Below are 21,667 nucleotides of genomic sequence, written 5' to 3'. Positions count from 1 at the left end.
TCATTGATGTGATGGCCCTTACCTGTGGGCTGTGGGGGCTCAGGGAAGATGCTTTGTGCAGCCAGGCTGACCTCACGGCTGGTCTCCTTGCTCAGTGCTGGCTGTAAGTCCCAACGAGCAGATGTATGTGAGGGCTGGGCTGGCTGGAGAGGAGGAGGGGGCCCAAGTCCTGCAGGAGCCCTGCCTGCCCCAGCCATGTTTCTCCCCAGGGACCCCATTCCAATCTCATTTCTTCCTCTCCAGCTCTGCTCCCTGGTGGTACTGCTGCCATCCCATCCCATCCCATCCCATCCCATCCCATCCCATCCCATCCCATCCCATCCCATCCCATCCCATCCCATCCCATCCCATCCCATCCCTCCTTTCCTCTTCCCTGAACTCAGGGATTTGGCAACAGTTGTTCCTGCCTTGACACGGGAGTGGGTTTCTGCTCTGTCCCTGTCTGGCATAGCTGGGGGAGGCAGCTGGAGCCCAGGGGACATGCCACAGTTTAACACTCTTTTTCTTTCTTCCGAGAAGAATAGCAAGAAACGAGGGCCATTCCTGAGGGGCCGAAGCTGTCCACAAGAGAGACAGAAGAAGCCGGGCCCTTTGCCTAGCCAGGCGCTGCCAGCTGAGGTTTGGTGTCCCCAGGGGGCAGGGGCCAGAACTGATGGTGGTCAGAGGCCCAAAACCAACCCTGCCTTCCCCTGCCCTCCGGGCTGAGGGGCCGGCAGCCCGCACCACCCACTGCTAGGAGCCTCCAGGCTCTCGGCTGCCGCCGTGCTCCCCGTCGCCTGCCCGGTGTGACAGGTATGGCAGGAGCTTGCTTGGGCGAGGGTGGCATCGCCGAGCTCTTCCTCTGTGAGCCGTTTGTATGCGGTGTGTGCGTGTGTGTGCACGGAGGGCGGGCAGGGGCAGGGGGGACGGAAACAGAGCCCAGGATGTGGGGGTGGGGGAGGGTTTTTCTACCTTTTTGTATCTTTGTAATCAGAGAGAAGAGAAATTTCTATGGTTATTTTTACGGATGGTCTGTTCCCAGGACCTGGAGCATTTATTTCACCAACAGCCCTTTGCCAGCCTTCCTGGGGGTACCAGGGACTGTGATCCTGGTGGACTGGAGAGACAGTGCCAGGCAGCCCTTATGGCTTTGCCAGCACTGCTTCGTCCCATCCGCACTGCGGGGCAGCTGGCCCCGCTGCCCCTCGCCCTCCCATCGTGCAGCTCCACCCGTGTCTCGATGTGGCCTTTGCCTGGCATCCCTCAGTCCCCTGCAGCCATGCTGGCCCTACAGCCAGGCCCCCCTCTGCCCTCCCGTAAGACCCCCCTCGGGGCTGCCCCCCGTCCATGAGCCAGGACTCTGCGCCAGCGAGAGCGCAAACAAGCGGGGCAGTGAATTGAGCGCCCGCTGAGGGAGGAAGCAAACTTTGCTCTTCAGTCCCATCGTGTACCAGGGTGGTCCCACTCCTATAAGCGCTGGTTTCCTCTGCTCAGCAAATGAGCACTGTTTGTACCCACTGTATGTTGTGCTCTTTAACCTGTCTGTTATAGAGCAAACCTCTGTTGGTTTGTGGGTCCAGGCAAGGAGCTGAATGACCCTGGCTCTGCTCAGCAGCAGGCTAGGCCGTTCCCAGAGCCAGCGCTCACTCTGCAGAGGATTAGCATCTGCAGGAACATGATGTGGCTCCACTCTCAGGGTCCAGCATTGCCCACAAAAGTTTTATCTAGCTGGTTCCCTGTGGGCTCTGTGTACATACGCACACGTCCCTGCGCTCTCTGGCTGGCAGAGGACCCCAGCTCAGAGTGGCCTGGATTTTGGGAGATGAACAGCACTTTGCCCTCTGGAAATCCAGGCTCCCCTGATGGTTTCTCTGCTCTGCTGGGAGTCAGGCCCTGGTCTCCCACTGGCCCTGCTGCAAGGCGACACTCCTCTGTGCCTACCCCAGCCTCGGACCAGGAGCATTCGGCTCAGGGGGGATGGCACGCTCCCTTTCACCTGCCGAGCGTGATGCCTCTGCTCGGCTGCCCCCATGGTGCTCTCGGGGCTGCGTGACAGCATGCTCCTTACTGCCTTACTACCACACTGCCGTAGCATCTTACTGCAGCCCAGCCTGACATGTTTACAGGAGGACCTGTGCTGCTGTCCTCCAGGCCCCCAGGGAGGCTGAGGCCTCTCGGCTACCTCCCTGAGTCAGCAGGGAGAGTGTGCAGGGAACTGAAGGGCCGGGTGATGGGGGTGCTGTGGGCCTGGCAGGGGCTGCCTGCCCCAGCACAGCCCTGACAAGGCAGGCTCGCCACCACCCTTCTCCCAGGAATGGGGCAGGAAGGGCCTGCTGACATGTTTACATGCCATTCAGGACCAGCAGCACAGAGGGAAAGCGAGCCCGCCCCACATGCTGGGAACAGCCGGGCCCCTCCATGCTGCCTGTCTTTGCCTTTGGGAACAAGCTCGTTTACATGTTTCTCTCCGGCTGTGCAGCACTAGTGCTGGAGTCCTGGGGTCCTGTCCCTGCTACGCTGTAGGGCCCATGTTTCTGCCAAGTTGGGCATAGGGGCTCTTTGTGCTCATGCCAAATGGAGAGCAAGTGACAAGTGCCAAAAAGTAGAGAGCAGCGGAGCTGGTGGCTGTCCCCACAGAACTGGGATGGTCAAGAAGCAGGAGTCAGTCTGTGGCTTGGTCCCCGATTGTAGTGCTGTGGCCTGGGCTCTGGGGAGCATCCTCCTTGGGTTTGGGTTTGGGTTCGTTTTGTTGGGGGGTTTGGTTGGGTATTTTTTTTCCTCTCTCCATCTCCCAGTTCTGTGAGCAGGGAGCAGGGAGATGCCTGCATCCCCCCGCCCTCGGCTGTGTAAAAGTGTGTCATGGAAGCGCCAGATTTGGAAATAAAAGTCTATAAAATACTGCTGGTCTCTCTGCCATATCTCCCTGTGCTCGGAATCCGTGGCTGGGGCCGCGAGGGCAGCGCTGGGGCTCGAGGTGATGCTGGAAGGGGGGCTTGGGCAGGAGCTCGCAGCCAGCTTCTGGGCTGAACGCTGTGGCCTGGGGCAGGGTGACCAGGTGACAGGGACTTCAGATGCTGTCAGTTGCTTGAACTTGGTTGTGTTCCAGCCAGTTCACCCAGTGATGGGGTCAGCTGCGGTGGTGCCAAACGACCCCGGCCCTGGCTGGCAGGTCTGCGGTGCCGTGGTGGCTGTGGTTAACCATGGGGCCCATGTCTGGAGCAGCCAGCACCCCCGGCCAGCAGCCTGGGCGAGGCCAAGGGGAGAAAATTGACTGTCTGAAAGCAGCGCAACCTCAGCAGGGGCGATGTGAGCTGCGGACAAGGAGAGAGAAGCATGAGGAGGAGAGGCCGAGCGTGATCCTGGTGCCTTCCGTCCCTCCCTTTCTTGCTGTTGGAGGGGAAAGAGCAGGTGAGCAAAGGGCAGTATTGATCCACGGCACCCTGAGCAAGGGTCACCATCAGTCGTCATCCCTCAGTCCTTCACGGTCTCTGTCCTTAGCTCTGGCCTGAGCCTGACCCAGCCTACGGTGGCCTCTGAGCACTGGGGGGCTGGACAAACAGTGGCGTCCAGGAAGTCGTGTTGGCGTTGTGGAGAGCTGCGGTCCTGTCCTGCAGCCCTTCCCGAGGCTGGCCTGGGGGTGAGGGGCCGCGGAGAGCTGGAGGGGGGCGGGGTGGCCGAGGGGGAGCCACAGGCACAGCAGCTGGCCCAGGGTGCGGGTGGGGGCCTGGAGGCTGGAACACATGGAGCAGCGACGCAGGCTGGGGACAGGTAGCAGCGATAAGGAGGCAGTAAATGGCACCCAGTGCTATCAGTTGCTACCAAGCAGGAGCCCTGTGATGGCCTCTGCTTCGGTGCCAGGTGAGCAGATAAACGATGGGAAGGCACCAGCCACGTGCGGGCGCCTGTGTCGGCATCGGCGTGCCGCTACCCAGCCACAGCGGGACTGATGGACGTGAGGGTGGGACAGCGAGTGCTGGGGATGTGCGAGAGGCTGCAGGGAGTGGGCTCAGCCCCACTGCTGAAGGGCAACCAAGGAGTCTGCATGTGGCTGCTGTGGGACCCGGGTCATACCAACCACGGGGAGAGCCAGGGTGGCCACGGGTTGCCCCTCACCCAGCCAGCAGGGATGGGAATGAGTTGTTCTGACCCTGGAGAGCACGGCCCTGGGTGTCACCACTTGTGCCACTCACCAGCCCCATCCCACCACCCAGGGCATCTAGGACTCCCCAGCACCTGCCCTGCCCCGGCTTCACCTTGCACCCTGGCACCAGTCAGCCCAGCCCACAGGTGCCTGGATTTCCGCTGCCATGTCCCCATGGGCCTGGGCCAAGCGTGACTCAGAAAGCTCCGAAACCAATGGCAGTACCAGGTCGTGGTGGAGCCCAGGAAGGTGTGATGGGTTCAGCGGGACTGGTGCCCGCTGGAGACCTTTGGAACAAGATAACAGCTGGGTCTGCGCGTGCTGTGGGAGAGCGGGGCAGTCCACAGGGCACAGCACACCCCTTTCCAGCAGGTAAGCAGGGGCCAGAGCCTGTGGAAGATACCCTGGATTCCACGGCTGGAGGCTGCGGGTAACCCTCCTTGTCCCAGGCACAGCTCCTGCTCCAGGACATGGGGTGGAGAGGGGATGCTCATGGGAGCCCTGGGGGCACAGGAGGGTGATGGTGGGACCCCAAGCAGTGCCCTGGGGAGTTGAACACCCAGCAGCTCTTGGCAGGGGGCTGGCACCAGGATGTGCCCAGCAGCAAGAAAAACCTGGGGTGCACGGTGGCACCCAAGACATAGCTGCAGGCCAGTAGCTGAGACTGGCCAGGACAGTCCCCAGGATGGGATGGCCCTGGGGACAGTGATGACAGCCCTGGGCCTGCCACAGCTGCAGAATCCAGCACAACAGGGCACCAGGGGAGCATGGTGGGTGCTGTGCAGCAGCGGGGCTGGGAAGTGGGCAGCTCCTTGGCAGGCCAGGAGGGAGGGCAGGAGGCAGGGAGCGGTGTCTCAAAGATCACGGGCTGGTATTAATAAATAGGAGGGAGCAGAGTGTGCACCTGGCTGGTGTGACCAACTTGGGCACAGCAGGTAGGAAGGCTGGGGGCAACGCAGGGATTCGGGCTGGCACAGTGGCTGTGAATGGCTGATTGCAAGAGGGTGAGCATCTCAGGACCGGCCAGGGCCACCAGCCAGGTTATCCGGCAGGATGGTGGCAGCTCTCAGCTCGAGCCCTGAGCGAGGCCGTGGATCTGTACAGAGACACCTTGGTCCCACCGTTCCAGCCCAGCCCTGCTTCTCCATGCCGATGGGCTCACCCTCTGCTCTGCAGTGCAGGGGGCTGGGGAGGGCGCTGGTGGAGAGATGGTGAGCCCGTGACGCTTGCCGGGCGTTGACATTCCTGCTCCCCTCATGTGTAAAGGGACAAAGTCTGCAGATGGGGTTGTGGGGTGGCTGGGGCTTTGCTCGGTGGCTGCGCTGGCCTGCTGCCCTGGCTGCGCTGTGGTATATGGAGGAGGAGAGTGGTTGGCACTGAGGTGGGTCCTGTGTGGGCAGGCAGAGGGGGAGCCCCCCTGGGGCAGCTCTGCTGGCAGCCCCCACCCATGTACCCCAGCGGGGCGGATGGGGCTGGCACGGGGCAGGAGTGGGCAGCGCCGATTGCCGAGGCCTTAGCTCCCTCCCTGCCCACACACCGGCTGCCTGCTGCTTTCCATCATGAGCTGCTGCTGCTGCTTCAGGACTCCCAGAACTCGGCTCACTGCTGACCTTGGGCCCAATTCTGCATGCCTGGATGGGATGGGATGGCCCCGTGGGGCGAGCAGGGCTGCAGGAGGGGCTGCGGGGTGGGTAGGGTGCTGGGTGCCCCCGGCTGTAGGGACATGGCTGAGCTGTCCCTCATCTCCCCGCAGTGAGCTGGTACGTGGAACGGCCGGGTAGCCATGGTGGCGGAGATGGCGCTGAGCCACCGGGCGCCCCGCGAGGTGCTGAGCGAGGCTGACCTGGAGGAGGTGGCCCAGCGGAAACCTCCCGCTGAGCCCTCACTGCGTGGCTGTCTCCGCAAGACCAGGTAGGACTGCGCTGGCCAGGGGGGATGTGCCTGGACCCCACCAGGCACTGTGAACCCCAGTCCCACTGCCACGGGGAGCCTGGCCCTGGCTGTCCCAACCCCTGTGGTAGACACAGTGCAGACCTGGGGGTTGGTTCCCCCAAGCCCAAACACCCGTGTCCCCACTCTGTCCTTCTGCCTGGAGGAACACCTGGCTCCAGTGGCTGGAGCCGGGGTTCCCATGGGACCCATTTCTTCCCACGGGCCCCCACCCACCCCCCACTGATGTCCCCAAGCCCCTGCGCTTGTGCTCAGCCCTGGCTCCTGCTCTTTCCCCGCCAGATGCTCGGCCTCCACCGCCAAGTCCCTGCTCTTCCGGTTCCTGCCCTTCCTGCACTGGCTGCCCCGCTACCCAGTCAAGGACTGGCTCCTGGGGGACATTGCATCGGGCTTCAGTGTGGGCATCATGCACCTGCCCCAGGGTGAGTGATGCCATGTCCAGGCTGCTGGGGGCTTCCTGCAGGTCGGGGGGGGGCAGGGCTCAGCCATCCGTGACATGTCTCCCTTCTCCACCATGTCCAGGGCTTGCCTACGCACTGCTGGCTGGGCTGCCGCCTGTCACCGGTCTCTATTCTTCCTTTTACCCCGTCTTCCTCTACTTCTTCTTTGGGACATCCAGGCACAACTCTGTGGGTGAGCTGAGGGGCCACGTGTTCCCATGGGGATGGTGGGGAGGGAGCGAGGATGAGAGGTGCAAGCCTTCATCTACAGCACAGAATTGCCGCATCAGTGGCTGGGGGAGGACCTTTCTTGCCTTTACTTTACCCCACCAAGAAAGTGCTTGTCCAAACCAGAGCCAAAGCACAGTGGGTGCACTTTGAGACTAAGCCAAGGGAACAGGTGCCTGTGAACCTCAGAGAGGTCCTGGTGCTGACCTTGGGCTCCCTGCCCACACCCTGCCTGTTCTCAGGCCCCTTTGCCGTCATCTCCGTCATGATCGGGAGTTTGACAGACTCCCTGCTGCCCAGTGAGAATTTCCTCGAGTCTGTCAACGGCAGCAACACAACAGTCAATGAGGCACAGCGGGATGCTGCCAGGGTGGAGCTGGTGGCCACCATCACTGTCCTGACGGGCATCTTCCAGGTAAGGGGGCCTCAGCCTAGCCCGGCAGGGAATGGGGAGCCATGGTGTCCCAGGGCCACAAGCTGCGGGTCACTTCTGCCATCTCTCCTTCCAGGTGGCCCTGGGCCTCCTGCAGTTCGGCTTTGTGGTGACCTACCTCTCGGACCCACTGGTGCGTGGCTATACCACTGCTGCCTCTGTGCATGTCCTCGTCTCACAGCTCAAGAATGTCTTTGGGGTCTCCCTGGGCGAGTACTCAGGGCCACTTTCAATGTTCATGGTGAGTGGGGGCTCCCTGCTGCCCAGGACCCTCCAGGCACTCACCTGTGGGGCACATAGAGGCCCCCAAAAACCTGCCAGGGAGGCATCTGTTTTCTTGAGCCTGTCCCCTCCTCCTGTGTCCTCTAGACCTTCATTGAGATCTGCCAGAAGCTGCCAGAGACCAACGTGGGCACCCTGGTGACGGCCATCATTGCCATGGTGGCCATCTTCATCGTGAAAGAGCTCAACCACAAGTTTGCTGCCAAGCTGCCCATGCCCATCCCCATCGAGCTTATCACGGTACACAGAGCTGCCCCAGTTCCCTGTGCAGATGTAGCCCTGTCCCCTCCAGGGTGGGGAGGGGTGGGATGGGGTGCCTTGGCAAGTGCAGGTCCAGGGCATGCAACCCCTCCTCCTCCACCATGGTCCCTGTGCAGGAAGACCCTGCCTCACTCCAGCCATCCTCCCCCAGATCATCATCTCCACCGGCATCTCCTACGGTGTCAACCTGAAAGCCAAGTTTGGCATCTCCGTGGTGGGCAACATCCCCAGCGGGTAAGCAGGGCCGGGCGGTGAGGGTGGCTGCGCTGGGGCACCATGCTGCCCATGGGCCCCCCCTTTTGAGCCCCGTCTCCCTGTCTTGGCTGTAGGTTGAAGCCGCCCGTGGTCCCTAATGTCAGCTACTTTGGGCAGGTGGTGGGTAATGCCTTCGCCATTGCCGTGGTGGGCTATGCCATCTGCATCTCCCTGGGCAAGATCTTTGCCCTGAAGCATGGCTACAAAGTGGACAGCAACCAGGTGATGCTCTGACACGCAGGGCGCCCCTTCCCTTGGTGAAAACCAAGCTTGTACTTCTTGCAGCCAGGGGAAGGCATGGTGCTCCCCTACCACCTCTCTGTCCCTGCAGGAGCTGATCGCGCTGGGCCTCTGCAACTTCCTGGGGGGCTTCTTCCAGTGTTTCGCCATCAGCTGCTCCATGTCACGGAGTCTGGTGCAGGAGAGCACAGGGGGCAACAGCCAGGTGGGCCTGGGCAGCGCTGCCTCCCTCCACAGGGCTGGAAGGGGGGCAAGGGCTGCAGCAAGCCATGTGGGGCTCACCTTTCACCTCCCACTCTCCTTGCTCTCAGGTAGCCGGTGTCATCTCATCCCTGGTCATCCTGGTGACCATCCTCAAGATCGGAGAGCTCTTCCGGGACCTGCCCAAGGTACATCTGGTCCCACAGCCTCCATGTCACATCCCACCCTTGCACCCATCCCATGGCAAGGTGGTGTGGCAGGGGAACAGCCAGGGGCCCTCCTCAGACCTGCCCTCAGCATCCTCATAGCTGCAGGGACTTCTCTCCTAGGCCATCTTGGCTGCCATCATCATTGTCAATCTCAAGGGCATGTTCAAGCAGTTCGATGATCTCCGCATGCTCTGGAAATCCAACCGAGTGGACCTGGTGAGGCACTGATCAACCCCAGGGCTTTGCTCTTGTCCCTGGAGAGGGTTTCTCCAACCTCCCTGAGGCTTGCAGGTGCTGGTGGGGAGGCTATGCTGCAGCTGACTGTGTCCCCCCTCCAGATGGTCTGGATTGTGACATTCGTGGCCACCCTCCTGCTGAACTTGGACATCGGCCTGGGGGCCTCGGTGGCCTTTGGGCTGCTCACTGTCATCTTCCGTACCCAGCTGTGAGTACCCCGGGGCTGGGGCTGGTGTCACGTCCCAAGGGCAGGGGAAGCCCATGGTGACCTCAGCCCCTTGTTCTGCTCCCCACAGCCCCCACTACTCCATCCTGGGGCGCATCTCCGACACCGATGTCTACAGGGACGTGGCTGAATACCAGATGGTAACAGCACTGGTGGTGGGAGAAGAGCCACCTGCGATGGGGGGGGGGGGGGGGGGGGGCAGTTCAAAGCACCCCCAAGGGCTGTTTGCTGGAGAAAGGAGTGGGGGGCATTTCAGGGGAGGGAGAGAAGGGGAGCAGGGGCTCTGTCCCTGGGGTAGTACCCTTCTTGTCTGCCCCCAGGCACAGGAGGTCCCTGGTGTGAAGATCTTCCGCTCCTCCTCCACTCTCTATTTTGCCAATGTGGAGCTGTATGCCGAGGCTCTGAAGAAGAAGGTAGAAGAGCCACCAGCCCCCACCGGTGCTCCCCGTGCTCCCCCCCCCCCACCAGCACTGGGGTGGCAGTGGGGTGTCTGGGGACACGGGGCTGCATTGTTTTGCAGAGCGGCATCAATGTGGACCGTCTGATTCAGAAGAAGAAGAAGGCCCTTAAGAAGTTGAAGAAACAGCAGAAGAAAGTGGAGAAGGAGAAGGCAAAGAGGAAAAAGGTGCTTCCCTGCCCCCAGGAACGCCTTGGGGGCCACTCTGCACCTGAGGCCTGGCCCCAGCCCTCCTGCCCGTGCATTTGCCGGGCTCAGTGGCCTGTGGGGCTCCCAGTTCAGTCTGGGGTCACTGGGTGAGAAGGGGCAGGGGGGCAGAGCTGGCCCACAGCATCACACCCAAGGTCAGTGGGGAAAGCCGGGCTGTTAATGATTAGGTGGTGGAGCCAGTGAGTCATTAGCCATTTGGTGAGTTAATCAGAATTAAGAGCAAGAGCAAAGGCTGACCTGGTGCCAGCTAATGAACCTGGCTCTGGAGAGAGTCACTGGGGAGAGGGGTGGGTCTTGATGCATCTGGAAAGAGCGCAAAAGTGAGTGAAAGTGTGAACAAGGCACCCACTTCCAGGGCCACCCACTGCCCGTGCCCTAATGCAGTCAAAGAGCCTCGCCAAGCCCCACTGTGCTACAGGGCAAGGTGAGCCCGGCGGGGGGACACTGCCCAGCCAGGGGTGCTGCCAGCCCCCGTGCAGTGCAGCCAGCTCTCCTTCCCTCCCCCAGGACATGGAGGATGGGCACAATGGTCCAGGTGTGGCGGTGATCGAGCTGAGTGGGGCAGAGGGCGGCACACCCCCAGAGCCCACCCTGCACACCCTGGGGCTGCCCCAGCCCGGCTTCCATGCCATCATCTTGGACTTCAGCCCCGTCAGCTTTGTGGACACCGTCTCCATCAAGATCCTGAAGAATGTAAGGGGCCGGGGGAGCTGACAGCCTGGCAGCCTCGCCAAGGGCATCCCCAGGGCCCTGCGGGGTGGCCGGATGGCTGCTGCCTGTCCATCTTCACGAATGAAACTTTTTCTGCCATTCGCAGATCTTCAGGGATTTCCATGAGATAGAAGTGGACGTTTTCATTGCCGGCTGCCCAGGTGAGGAGGCTCTGCAGAGCCATCAGTCCCAGCCAGGCATGCCCACCCCTTCGGGACAGAGCTGCTGGCCTTGGGCTCCCTCCATGGTGTCCCCATCCCCAGGGGTTCCCCAGGGGACAGGCGCTGCAGATTGTCCCATGGACCCAGTCTGAGCCCCGCAGCCCCTGGCGAGGCAGCTGGATCCCTGGTGATGGCCCCGGTGTCCCCTGCAGCGCAGGGGGGTGAAGCTGCTCCAGGGTCAGGGGGTGGGCTCAGCCAGGTGCTGTAGCTTCAGATGTTTCTCCCTCCACACAGTGCCCGTCCTCGCCCAGCTGGAGCGGGGCAACTTCTTCAGCTCGACCATCACCAAGCACTGCTTCTTCCCCTCGGTCCATGACGCCGTGGTCCACATCAGCGGGGAGCGACGCCGGGCCACGGTACGCGCCCAGTCTCACCGTCCCCATCACTGTGATGGAGGGGGTGCGGCCAAGCCAACCCCTCCCCGTCTGTCCCCCTTAGGTGGACGTCAGCACCAGAATGTAGCCCTGCAAGAGGAAGACGTCTCCCCGAGGAGCCGGGTGGGTGAGGAGGGATTTGCCATGCTGATGGCACCAGCTCACCCACCCCAGGGCCCGGAGGACTTGGACCCCCACCAGCCCCTCCGGACTCAGAGCTGGGGCCCTGCCCTGGCCGTGGGCTCCCCCCGCGATGGAGCTGCTGCGGCCATCACGCCAAGGCACCCGCTGGTGCCCCAGCTCAGCCCCAGCACGGGCCTGTCCTGCCGGGCCAGGCCCTGATTTGGGGGGTGGCAGAGGGGCCCCCGCACACAGCCATGGGGGGCCCGCTCTCAGCAGCGGGTTGGCGTCGCATCTAAAATGGTGTAGCGTTTTTCAGGCTTCATTTTAACACAGTTTCCTCAATAAAGGTGACCTCTGGCAGGGCCGCCTGGCTGCACCCTTGCACTGGTGGGCACTGCGCGGCCAGGCCCGGGCCTGGCACTCGGTACGGGCAGGCTGGCCCGCCACCCCCCTCCCTCTGGTCCTTTTGTGCCACTTTTCCCCTCGACCCGCTCCGGGCCCGTCGGGCTGCCGCCGAGGGAGCGGTACGGGCGGGGACCCCCCCACCCGGGCCCACCACCCCCCGGGGAGCCCCGCTGCGCCCCGCTGCCCCCGCCGCCCCCTCCCCTCACCCGCCGCCAGGGGGCGCCGCCGGGCCCCCCCCCCCCCGCCCCAGTTGGCGCACGCGCTCTCTCCACCCGCGCGGGTCGCCCCTCGTGCACATGCGCGTGTAGCGGCTGACGGCCGCTCGGCCTCGTGCGCCCGCGCGGCCCCGCCCGCAGGCCCCGCCCCCCTGCGCAGGCGCACTGCGGCGCGCGGGGGCGGTGGCGACAGGGACGAGATGGCGGCTTCCTCTGTGTGCCGGGCGGGGTGCGCGGCCGGGCGGGCCCTGCTGTGGGGCCCTCGCCCCTCCGTGAGTCACCGCGGCCGGCGGCGGGGGCAGTGGCGAGGTGGGCCGGGGGGAGGCCGGCAAGGGGAGCGGGAGGCCCTGCGGTACAGTGGGGCTGTCGGGCCCAGGCTGCCGGCCGGCCGGCTGGGAAGGTCACGGGGAGGCGGCGGCCGGTGCGGGGCGGGCGGCGGTCGCCATGGAAACCCCCTGTCTCCGGAGCGGGGCTGGGCCGGGCGAGGGGCAGCGGTGGTGGCGGCCTTCACCCATAACGGGGCTTGCCGGGGGCCTGCTGTCCGCTCCCTTCTTCTGCTCCGGTTCTGGGTTTTGACCGGTTGGTAGGACTCTTCCCTGGGGTTTTCGGCCTGCTCGAAACCTTTGGCACTGCGGAGGGTTTCTAGCTCACCGGTTCACGAATAGCAGGAACTCCTCAGTATACACGTGAAAGAGCTTGTCTGGCCTGGCTTTGGTCAGCTTTCTGCCCAGCAGTCTGCATTCTGGAGGTCTGCCGTGCAGAGGCGAGTTGCTGGTTAATGGTGATGACAGCCTTTATTTTTTTAGGCACCTTTATTGACTTTGACAAGAAACCGAGGTGCTGCCACCTATGCCCAGACACTCCATAATATCCCGGAGACCCAGGTCACCACTCTAGACAACGGTCTCCGTGTAGCTTCAGAGGAGTCCAATCAGCCAACATGTACGGTAAGTTTAAGACAGTTACTTGAAACGGTCAGCCTTGCCTAGTCTGTAGCTGGCCTTCCAAAAAAGGATAAACCCCTATTTGAACTGAAGCTTTTAACAGAGACCCTACCAGTCCTCTTTGTTAACTGATGGGAGTAATGTAACAGTAGAAGGCCTAGCCTGGCTTTGTATAAGTCTGTAGTCGAGCGTTCACACTTTACAAGTTTTCTTGGCCTTACAGTTTTTGTGTAAGCATTAAGTGACTAGTAGTAGTTATATATCTGGAAAAACTAGCAAAGGCTTTTGCAAAGCTGCTGGATAAAAAGCCAAAATGTGTATGGGAAACAGCTTCTTGTGCTTGCTCTTATTTTGGTGCTACTAGTGCAGTGTCTGTGGAGCAGCCTTCTTGTCCCTGCTGTTACATTTGTGGCATGAGGCTTGAGCGTGCTGTTTGTTTTCTTTTTTAATATGTGTACTTGATGCTTTTGCCATTAGGTGGGTGTGTGGATCGGGGTGGGGAGCCGCCATGAAAACGAGAAGAACAACGGAGCTGGTTACTTCCTGGAACATCTGGCCTTTAAGGTAAGGAGGTATGGTAGGTCTGGTACAGGACTGCATGGAGAGCTGTTCTAAATATTCATTTATATATTGCGCTCTCACTTCAAAGGTTGTAGCTGTTAAAACAGAATGTAAATCAGGTCATCTGAGTCCTGGAGACTTTGCACATAGTATAAAAATAAACTTCAGAATGTACCCAGCCTGTAATGTGCACTTTGTTTGAATATGTGGCAACTTGCAAGCATGCACGAATTAAGGCAACTCTTACTTTCTAGTTGGTATTTCTCCTCTTAAAGGAAAAAAAGGTGTAAGTAACAAGTGAGACTGAGTCTCTGATGCTGTGGTTCCAATCCCTGAGCCACTGTGTAGCGCACGTACAGGACTATATTATGAAGCATGTTTCTTCAGGTTAACAGGCAGACCTCAAAGCGGCATTTCCTGTAACCATTTATTTTTCTTTGGTTTTCTTAGTGGACCAGCAAAGTTTAGAGGCTACAGCCCTTACTTTTCTAGTAATGTAAGTGTCTGCTGAACAGCCCTAAGGCAGAAGGCATCTAAGCCTGGGACTTGTTGACTTGAGTCCAGCCTGTGCCATCATAGGCAACTGCAGCATCTGGCTTGCTCCTTAAGAGATGAACTCTGTATTAGAAGTAGTTTTCTGCTCCTGTTCTGGCTGCTTCTGAATATTGCTGCTTGGATAGCTAGAAACCTGCTTATTTTTGGTTTAGGCTTGTTCTTGGTTTACTTCCATGGATATGATTGTCAGACACTGTTGTCTCTTAGCATGGGTCTTCTCTTTCCCTGGTGAGTTCTTATTGGTCTTTCAAAATACACCTCAACCATCCTTTAGCTAGAGTAAAGAAGCCAAGTTTTAAATCTCTTGCTTCTTGCACTTGCTCCTGGCTTTTATGAATCATGTGACAGGCTTTATTGTTTTAGATTTTTATTGTTCTTTTCCTTACTTTTGCTCTGCCTGAGAGGGAAATCTGTTCATTTCATAATTGTGTTTGTCTGCTTTCTTTTAGGGCACAAAGAAGCGTCCTTGCGCTGCCTTTGAGAAGGAGGTGGAGAGTATGGGTGCTCACCTGAACGGGTACACCTCGCGTGAACAAACAGCCTATTACATAAAAGCTTTGTCCAAGGACATGCCCAAAGGTAGGATGGCCAGTGGGCAAAGTTCTGATTTGGAGGTTAAGCAAGCACAGGTGCTTGTGTTTCTCTCCCACCAGTACCCTTTCTAACAACAGACCAGGGCATGAAGTTGTAGCTGAGCAGTAAATTGGAGGTTCTAGTTGGTAGTTGGAGAGCACTGCCATGACATGGTGCTTCAAGGCTGCAAGTTCCTGTGTTCCTAAAACCAGTTTTGGAAGGCTGTTGTTCTGTCAGGCTTCACTATATTGCCAGGAGGGAGGGGGTCATTCAGTAGTCTGTGCTTGTTTCACGGAGCTGAGAAACTGAGGTCAGTGACAGCTACTGTGTCAGGAATCCTCAGTGCAGCTCTTGTGGGTGTTGGTTGTGCTCTGTACTGCCATGTGCAGACCCCTCTTTGTCCAGAGGCGGTGATTTGAGTCAGAGCTATGGGCCCTGCTGTAGATGTGGGCTACACTGTAGATGTTGCAAGCTCTCTGTAAGGAATCAGCATTTCTGCAGCAGTACTCTGCTTCTGACATGCTTCACCTTCTGCAGTTGTTGCCTGCTTTCCCCTGGCAGTGATGAGCTGGTGGTGATGGTTGGCAAGCTAACTTGGAGACTTCATGCTAAACCAGTGTTGTTTGTCCCTCCCTGATGCTGTGGGGATGGATAGTACTCTATTATGTTGCATCCCCTCCCCAGTGTGACTTGTTGATCTCTCCTCTTGCGGTGCCCCTGCTGCCTGTGTGTTTTCTCCTTTCAGCAGCACTGGATAGCAGTCAGGCAGTGGGTTTGCTAACATAGGAAATATGTTGCAGTTGTAGAGCTTCTGGCTGACATTGTGCAGAACTGTGCGCTGGAGGAGTCTCAGATCGAGAAGGAGCGTGGTGTCATCCTTCAAGAGTTGAAGGAAATCGACAGCAACTTGACGGATGTTACCTTTGATTACCTTCACGCCACTGCTTTCCAGGGGACTGCGCTGGCCCACACTGTCGAGGGGACCACAGAGAACATCAAGTGAGCAGCAGGCTGGATGCAGTACACAGCCCCTGGGTTCAGTCCTTGGGGTGCAGGACTGCTGCTTCTCAGTAGTGGTGACTGCACGAGGAAACCAGTCCGTACACAGAGATGTCCGTGGGCTTCTCGTTGTGTCTTGACTGGATTTTCCCTGTTGGCACTGGTGAAAGCATAATGCTGCACACATTCTTTAGAATCCCCTTCACACTAGATGTGTGGTTGGTAGGACCAGGCTGAACCTTCTCCCATACTTGTCAGTTTGACACCATTAGAGAAATAAACAGCAAGGGGTGGGTGCTCATCAAAGCAGTGGCCTTGAGCATACACACCTGTTAGGGTACTGGTAGCACAGTGACTAGGGTCAGGACTTTCTAGTCTATATTGAAGTCTATCCTTAACTCTCCATCTTGGCCCTGGTTTCTGTTGTCTGTGTTCTGGAACTAGAGCACAGGGAAAACACAGACAGTGCAGTCTTGCTTCTGAAAAGTATTGTTACCCCACAACTAAGAGAATCAACAACATCACTGCTATCTGTGTGCTGTGAACTTGCTTCTCTTAAGTCTGTCATCCCTCCAGCTCAGAGATGCTAATATACTGGGTCTCTCTGTGTTCTTTGTAGGCATATGACTCGAGCAGATCTAGCTTCATACGTTGATACTCACTTCAAGGCACCTCGTATGGTCCTGGCAGCTGCTGGAGGTAAGTTTTAGATTCTTGTGATTCTGGGAAGCCTGGGTATTTTCAAGCTGGTGGTCAAACTCCTGTCACGCATCTCGAATGTAAAACCAGATTATTTTGTTAAATTAAGCTGTTTAAGACTGCAAATCTCTCTCTTTCCCATTGCCAGGTATTTCCCACAAAGAGCTGGTAGATGTAGCTAAGCAACACTTCAGTGGAGTGCCTTTTACATACAAAGAGGATGCTGTGCCTGTCCTCTCACGCTGTCGCTTCACAGGGAGTGAGGTAAAGTTGTTTTGGTCCCAAACAAAACAAGCAGCTGTTGCCAAACTGTTGCATGAATGTAAAACCAGTTATAGCTGCTTCTGAGAGGAAAAAATCTGTTTGCATCATCAGCTTCTCTGAGATAAACAGCATCTTGGCAGTGCCCCTGTGTTCTGTTCTTGGAACTTATTGCCACAACGTGTTGGGTTTTAGATAGGACCCAAATCCTTTAGGAGTGTGAGGCTGTTGCTCACATCATCTGCCAGAAAACTCGTATCAGAGCAGCTGGTTTGTACTCAGTAGTGCCTGAGGCTATTTCATTTCACTGGGATAATATCAAGTCCCCCAGTTTGTCAGCCTGGCATTGCAGCAGGCTTCCGACAGAGCCACAGTGCTCATGCAATTCTCCCCTGCTCCTTGATGATTTTCTAGATCCGTGCCAGGGATGATGGTCTGCCCGTTGCCCATATTGCTCTTGCCGTGGAGGGGCCAGGATGGGCTGATCCAGACAACGTTGTCCTCAATGTGGCTAATGCTATCATTGGACGCTACGACCGCACTTTTGGAGGTGGTAAGGTAAGAAGCTTGGGAGTGTGATAAGGAGAGCCTGGAGCCTTTTAATAAGTAGTATGGAGACACTGGGTGAATGTGCTTTATGGGAGGCTGTTGTGGTTAACTTCCAACTGTGAAGTGGTTAGGAGTCTCAAAAGTAGGATAGAAGTGTAATCGAGGCTAATCTGGGACAGTTCTTGAAAGGTTATGCTGGGAGATGAACTGAGCCTTCTCTGCTAAGTTTGGAAGAGGTTTAGCTGATGAATTCTCAGCAGCTTATTCCTGGCCTCACAAACTAACCACTCGGGGTGGTGAGGGAAGCAGGACAGAGTAGTCTATAGTCTCGTGATGCAACCTTGCCTTACAACTGCAAAGCAAGTGGAACTTGTTAAAAACGCCAGTATTGCATCCATTTTTGTCTGGAATCTGTCTGGCCTGCATAACTGTGCTAACCCCTGCTACTGGGAGACCTTGCATGTCCAGTTTTCTCCCACTCTACAGTGGTATGCATACCAGCTCTTCATCTGCAGCTGGGAAAGGAAATGGTTTTGCTGGATGGACTCTTAGGCCATTGTCTGTGGCTTTTCCACCAGTGAATCTCATCTGTTGACCACATGAAGGGTCTAAATTAAGCTCTCCTTCAGCAAAGTGTTCCGTTCTGTCTTGTTTGTGGTCTTTGTGAAAACAGCTCAGTTGGAAAGAATTTGAGCTGTGAGGAAGCTGTAAGACTGAAATGGCTGACAGTATCTACTTATTTACAGAATCAGTCCAGCAGGCTGGCTACTCTTGCTGTAGAGCATAATCTCTGCCACAGTTTCCAGACGTTCAACACCTCTTACTCTGATACGGGCCTCTTCGGTTTCCATTTTGTTTCCGATCCTCTGTCCATAGATGATATGATGTATTGTGCTCAGGGGGAGTGGTAAGTACAGCCTCGGCAAAAGTTCCTGCTTAAGATCTGACCCTCTTGTGGAAGACTGAGCTGGTGGGGGGAGCATTTTAGGTCTTTGGAGAGCTGTGTCTCTTTATGAACTTCTCGGTAACTAGCATTCTGGTTAAGCGATCCTGTAAGTGGTTTCTGCAAATGTCTTAGGATGTGGCTTTTGAGGAGCTATTTTAATCCCTTAGGGCTCTTTGGGTCTTTTATTCATGTTTCCAAGTATTAGCACTGAGGCTTTGTTATTTTTTATATACAAGTGAGATCATTCCTTAGAGACGAGGCTTTCCCAGGTGCCCAAGAGACACATCTCCATTATCTTGTTAAGCCTGAGCAAAGCAGGCAGAGTTCCTGCCTTTCAGACTGTTGTTTTGTGGCTGATAAATGCCCCACTGATGGAATCGTGCCAGTGTTTGGGAGCCTTTCTCTGTCTGTCTTATTGTATATGTGTATATCCCAGTAATGGTCCGAGGCTATATCTGAGATGCTGAACTGTGCTGTGTATGGAGCAGATGGAGTTAGCCCTTGCCCCAGAGATGTTGCAGTTGGCAGGGGAGGAAGGGATTTAGCAGCTGGAGTCCAAACAGACTCTGTGGAACTGTCTTGTTCTTTCAGCATCAGTTCCCATAGCAGCTTGCCATGCATGGGAATAGCTGACACGCCTTCCTTCTCTTGTGATAGTGTACCACAGACCACTTGCTGCTGTGCCTGATGGGCAAGCTGGAGCCAGCACCAGGGCTGCCTAGACCTTTGTGAGTGTAACTCAGCGTGTAACCTGCTGGCTGATAGCCCCTGCCTGTAAGATTGAGCTCTTGCCTTCCACTGTTCAGTGTTCCCCAGTTCTTAGCTGCTCTGTGGTGATCAAGAACGAATCTCAAGCCTGCAAGACAAGTGATGTTGATAATAGCTTATTTCTGCAGAGGCTTAGGAAAGGGAGGAATTCACTTTGAGCCAGACAAACATCTTTAAGAGCTTTAGTGGTCTTTCCATCTCCTCTCCAGGATGCGTCTGTGCACTAGTACCACAGAGTCAGAAGTGAAGAGAGCCAAGAACTATCTCCGAAATGCCATGGTGGCTCAACTGGATGGTATGTTCTGGTTTATGGTTTGGCCACTGTGCAGCTTTCAGAGGGTTACTGCTTATGTCTCCTGGGGAGCAGGAGCTCTGCTAGACATTGCAGTACTGCTGGCAGACACTGGGCAGAACTTCCTTTCCCCTGTTCTGTGTTCCTTCTGCCATGTTGTCAAAGCAGCTGACCCCAGCCTGCTGTGCTCCAGGCTAGCTCTGACTCTTAAGCTTCTAGTTGTTCTGTTGCTGATTGAATAATGTGCTGCCTGGTGAAGTTAGAATTGAGGCCCTCAAACTGGTCAGCCTTGGCTGTAACACTTGGGAGGCTGGTGAAGCAATCTCACTATTGCTTAACTCCTGCCGGAGCTGCTTAAAATGGTAACTACAACTGGTACTTCATTAGAAGCTGGTTTAATGGCTAGAGTTTCTTCTCTCTGCTTTGATGATCAGGCTGTGCGATTCTGGAAGGCTTTCTCCTATGCTGACCATGTGATATCTTCTTCAACATCTAGGTACTACACCAGTGTGTGAGAATATTGGAAGCCATCTCTTAAACTATGGACGCCGTATCCCACTGGAGGAGTGGGATGCCAGGATTGCTGTAAGTATCCATTTGTTTTGGTTGGGGTACCTGAGCGTGGTTGGTGTCAGTGTTTTCTGGCTTTAGTTTGCTGCAGTAACATAAGGTTTACTTATCCCTTAGTCAAGCTGCCTGAAGTCCAGGTGGTTAGCTCACTGACGCTGATATAAATATGTCAGAATGTCTGGCATAGACTCAGTGTATTATCTGTCCCTGTGGTGGGATTTAGTCCATCCCAGAAAGAGGGCACATGCCTGTGTGAAGCAGCACAACTGGAAATTCCTTTAACAGTTTCCCTAGAGGTGCCAGCACCTAGTTTGTTTAATTCTGCAGCCATTGTATCCCTTGGAAGGCTTCAGATTTTGGACTGCCATGTCTTCTGTACCCTCAGAAGAATGTGCTGTGTAGAACGTTAGCCATCCTTGCAGACAAGAGCTGGACAGTTGGTGCAGATGGTCCCCAAGGGTCTGACTATCTTATAATGATCTTAATATGTAATGGCAACAGTAATTTCAAACTTTGAGAAATGCAGATCTGCTAGAAGGGTCATTAATTGCTTGTCTGGTATTTATTAGGCTGTTGATGCAAGAATGGTGAGAGAGGTCTGCAGTAAATACATTTATGACAAATGCCCAGCAATTGCAGCAGTTGGTAAGTCGTACGCGGCAATTAGTACACGGTAGTTCAAAAACCAGGAAGGGGTCAAGAGCTGAGTGGAAGTGAGCTGCAGGCAGTTTTCATGTGTCTGTTCTGGGCTCCTAACCACTCTGGTTCTTTGCTGGTATCCTCCTACCTCTGCACATTAGATGTGCCAAGGCATATTTGCCAGGAGATCAAACCTGCAGGTGATGGAGACACAGTGGCAGTGAGCTGCTGGCTGTCCTCCCATCTCTCTACTTGCTGTTGAGTCGTGACTAAGACTGGGAGTCCCATAGCTGGGTGTGGGCCCAGTGGCGTCTGCCAGGTGTCCTTACCCTGGGGTCATGGTGGTTTATGTAAGGGAAGTGAAGGGACCTGTGCTGCTCTGGCATGTCTGTCTGGCCGAAGACAAATTCCTCCCCAGAAACCTGCCTGAGCAGCTCAGCTCCGCTCTGCTGTCTCCTTCCTGCATGATGTGGATTCCCCTCCTCCATGCAGCTGTTTCCTCTGGCCTTCAAAGTGGAGCAGCTTGGAAGTGGTTTTTGAACAGGAAGTTGGAACAAACTAGCCAAAATCTCCGTGACTTGGTGGCTCCCTGTATTTCATACCTGTATGTGGAGCTGTACTGAGCATTGTGGAGCAGTGCGAGAAAACAACTTACTCTGAGGAAACAAGTAACGGTTTCTCTGTCAGGAGATGGTATCTGCTGGTTTTCCTGATGCAGGTTTGAGCTGTAGTTGTGTGGTTTTGTGCACAGCTGCTCTGGATTGTGAGCACAGTCTGCTCTGCCACCATCTGCTTAAGACCATGGGAAACTGCAGAGGGATTTTAACCACGTCTCCAGTGACTAACTCTTGTTTTGTTCACTCAGGTCCCATTGAACAGCTCTTGGATTACAACCGTATCCGCAGTGCCATGTACTGGATCCGTTTCTAGGACGTGTCCCTGCAGGTTGGAAATAATGAACCTGTGGACTGTGACAGGTTCCCTCTGGCTCTGAATGTCTTGTGCACCAGGGGCAAGATGAGTCCTATCAAAACGGCTGATTTCTCGGTGTTAAATATATAAAAATAAATATATCTTATATGGAGTTTGTTCTGCTGGGAGTCGACTGTGTCTTGCTGAGTTGTGTATGTAGACATGGTTAATCTTGCCAAATTGGTGAGATATTGGACCAATCAATCTTGATTTGTCAGAGCTCATGCTAGAATCTTTCCTCTGTGTCTGTCTGCAGCCCTACCTCCTCTGTCCTGAGCTGGCAGTGCCTGGTTCAGAGGTCTTGTCTTTAGGCTGGTTGAAGGAAGTCTTTCCACCAGTACGAGGCTGCCGGGGTAGCTCTGGCTATTTCTGCTGTGTCCTTCTGTGCAGGTAGCAGTGTGATCAAGCCCGAGCTGTAGCAGTGCTGTTTGTGCAGACCTGAGAACCAAGGGCCCTTGTCTGAGGGCACCTCTGTGCTCTCCTGCTCATCAAGGAGATTGAAATGTATCTATGGAAAGTTGGTCCTCTTCCTGTGTGTGGG

The 21,667-nt window shown here is 56.3% G+C and overlaps 3 protein-coding genes across 5 annotated transcripts in view; all 3 read left to right on the top strand.

The window, feature by feature from the left end:
- Positions 1–2,877, top strand: part of CELSR3 (cadherin EGF LAG seven-pass G-type receptor 3) — a 34,454-nt gene extending 31,577 nt beyond the window's left edge. For both annotated transcript variants that reach the window (XM_074836133.1, XM_074836132.1), the window contains one exon: positions 520–2,877. In XM_074836133.1, coding sequence (XP_074692234.1) covers positions 520–547 — 28 coding nt within the window. In that variant the 3' untranslated portion in view covers positions 548–2,877. The remainder of the gene's footprint in view (positions 1–519) is intronic.
- A 420-nt stretch (positions 2,878–3,297) lies between these two features.
- Positions 3,298–11,541, top strand: SLC26A6 (solute carrier family 26 member 6). 2 transcript variants are annotated; one of them, XM_074835830.1, is made up of 20 exons: positions 3,298–3,387; positions 5,874–6,031; positions 6,353–6,492; positions 6,593–6,703; positions 6,981–7,153; positions 7,248–7,412; positions 7,541–7,693; positions 7,866–7,948; positions 8,044–8,191; positions 8,301–8,414; positions 8,521–8,598; positions 8,740–8,835; positions 8,958–9,064; positions 9,153–9,222; positions 9,403–9,495; positions 9,603–9,707; positions 10,257–10,442; positions 10,567–10,621; positions 10,916–11,037; positions 11,120–11,541. In XM_074835830.1, exons 2-20 carry the CDS (start codon positions 5,904–5,906, stop codon positions 11,141–11,143), a joined length of 2,151 nt encoding a protein of 716 aa, XP_074691931.1. In that variant the 5' UTR covers positions 3,298–3,387; positions 5,874–5,903; the 3' UTR covers positions 11,144–11,541. The 2 variants fall into 2 exon arrangements, with proteins under 2 accessions (XP_074691931.1, XP_074691930.1); XM_074835829.1 differs by lacking the exon at positions 3,298–3,387 and adding an exon at positions 5,487–5,501.
- Positions 11,542–11,952: 411 nt separating this feature from the next.
- UQCRC1 (ubiquinol-cytochrome c reductase core protein 1) lies at positions 11,953–21,238 on the top strand. The gene is made up of 13 exons (XM_074836131.1): positions 11,953–12,070; positions 12,605–12,745; positions 13,220–13,306; positions 14,308–14,437; positions 15,232–15,430; positions 16,050–16,129; positions 16,278–16,393; positions 16,805–16,948; positions 17,686–17,846; positions 18,863–18,948; positions 19,442–19,530; positions 20,085–20,160; positions 21,020–21,238. Exons 1-13 carry the CDS (start codon positions 11,999–12,001, stop codon positions 21,082–21,084), a joined length of 1,446 nt encoding a protein of 481 aa, XP_074692232.1. The 5' UTR covers positions 11,953–11,998; the 3' UTR covers positions 21,085–21,238.
- Positions 21,239–21,667: the final 429 nt, after the last annotated feature.

The sequence above is a fragment of the Strix aluco genome, chromosome 11, assembly GCF_031877795.1.
Source record: "Strix aluco isolate bStrAlu1 chromosome 11, bStrAlu1.hap1, whole genome shotgun sequence".
NCBI classification, from domain to species: Eukaryota; Metazoa; Chordata; class Aves; order Strigiformes; family Strigidae; genus Strix; species Strix aluco.
Note: the sequence above shows the minus strand (reverse complement) of the source record. Positions and strands in the feature narration are given on the sequence as shown.

Coding starts and splice junctions, on each gene's coding strand:
- SLC26A6 (XM_074835830.1), top strand. CDS start 5,904: ATGGTGGCGGAGATGGCGCTGAGCCACCGGGCGCCCCGCGAGGTGCTG. Junction 6,493..6,592: donor CATCATGCACCTGCCCCAGG/GTGAGTGATGCC, acceptor CACCATGTCCAG/GGCTTGCCTACGCACTGCTG. Junction 8,836..8,957: donor AATCCAACCGAGTGGACCTG/GTGAGGCACTGA, acceptor TCCCCCCTCCAG/ATGGTCTGGATTGTGACATT.
- UQCRC1 (XM_074836131.1), top strand. CDS start 11,999: ATGGCGGCTTCCTCTGTGTGCCGGGCGGGGTGCGCGGCCGGGCGGGCC. Junction 18,949..19,441: donor CATGGTGGCTCAACTGGATG/GTATGTTCTGGT, acceptor TTCAACATCTAG/GTACTACACCAGTGTGTGAG. Junction 19,531..20,084: donor AGTGGGATGCCAGGATTGCT/GTAAGTATCCAT, acceptor GGTATTTATTAG/GCTGTTGATGCAAGAATGGT.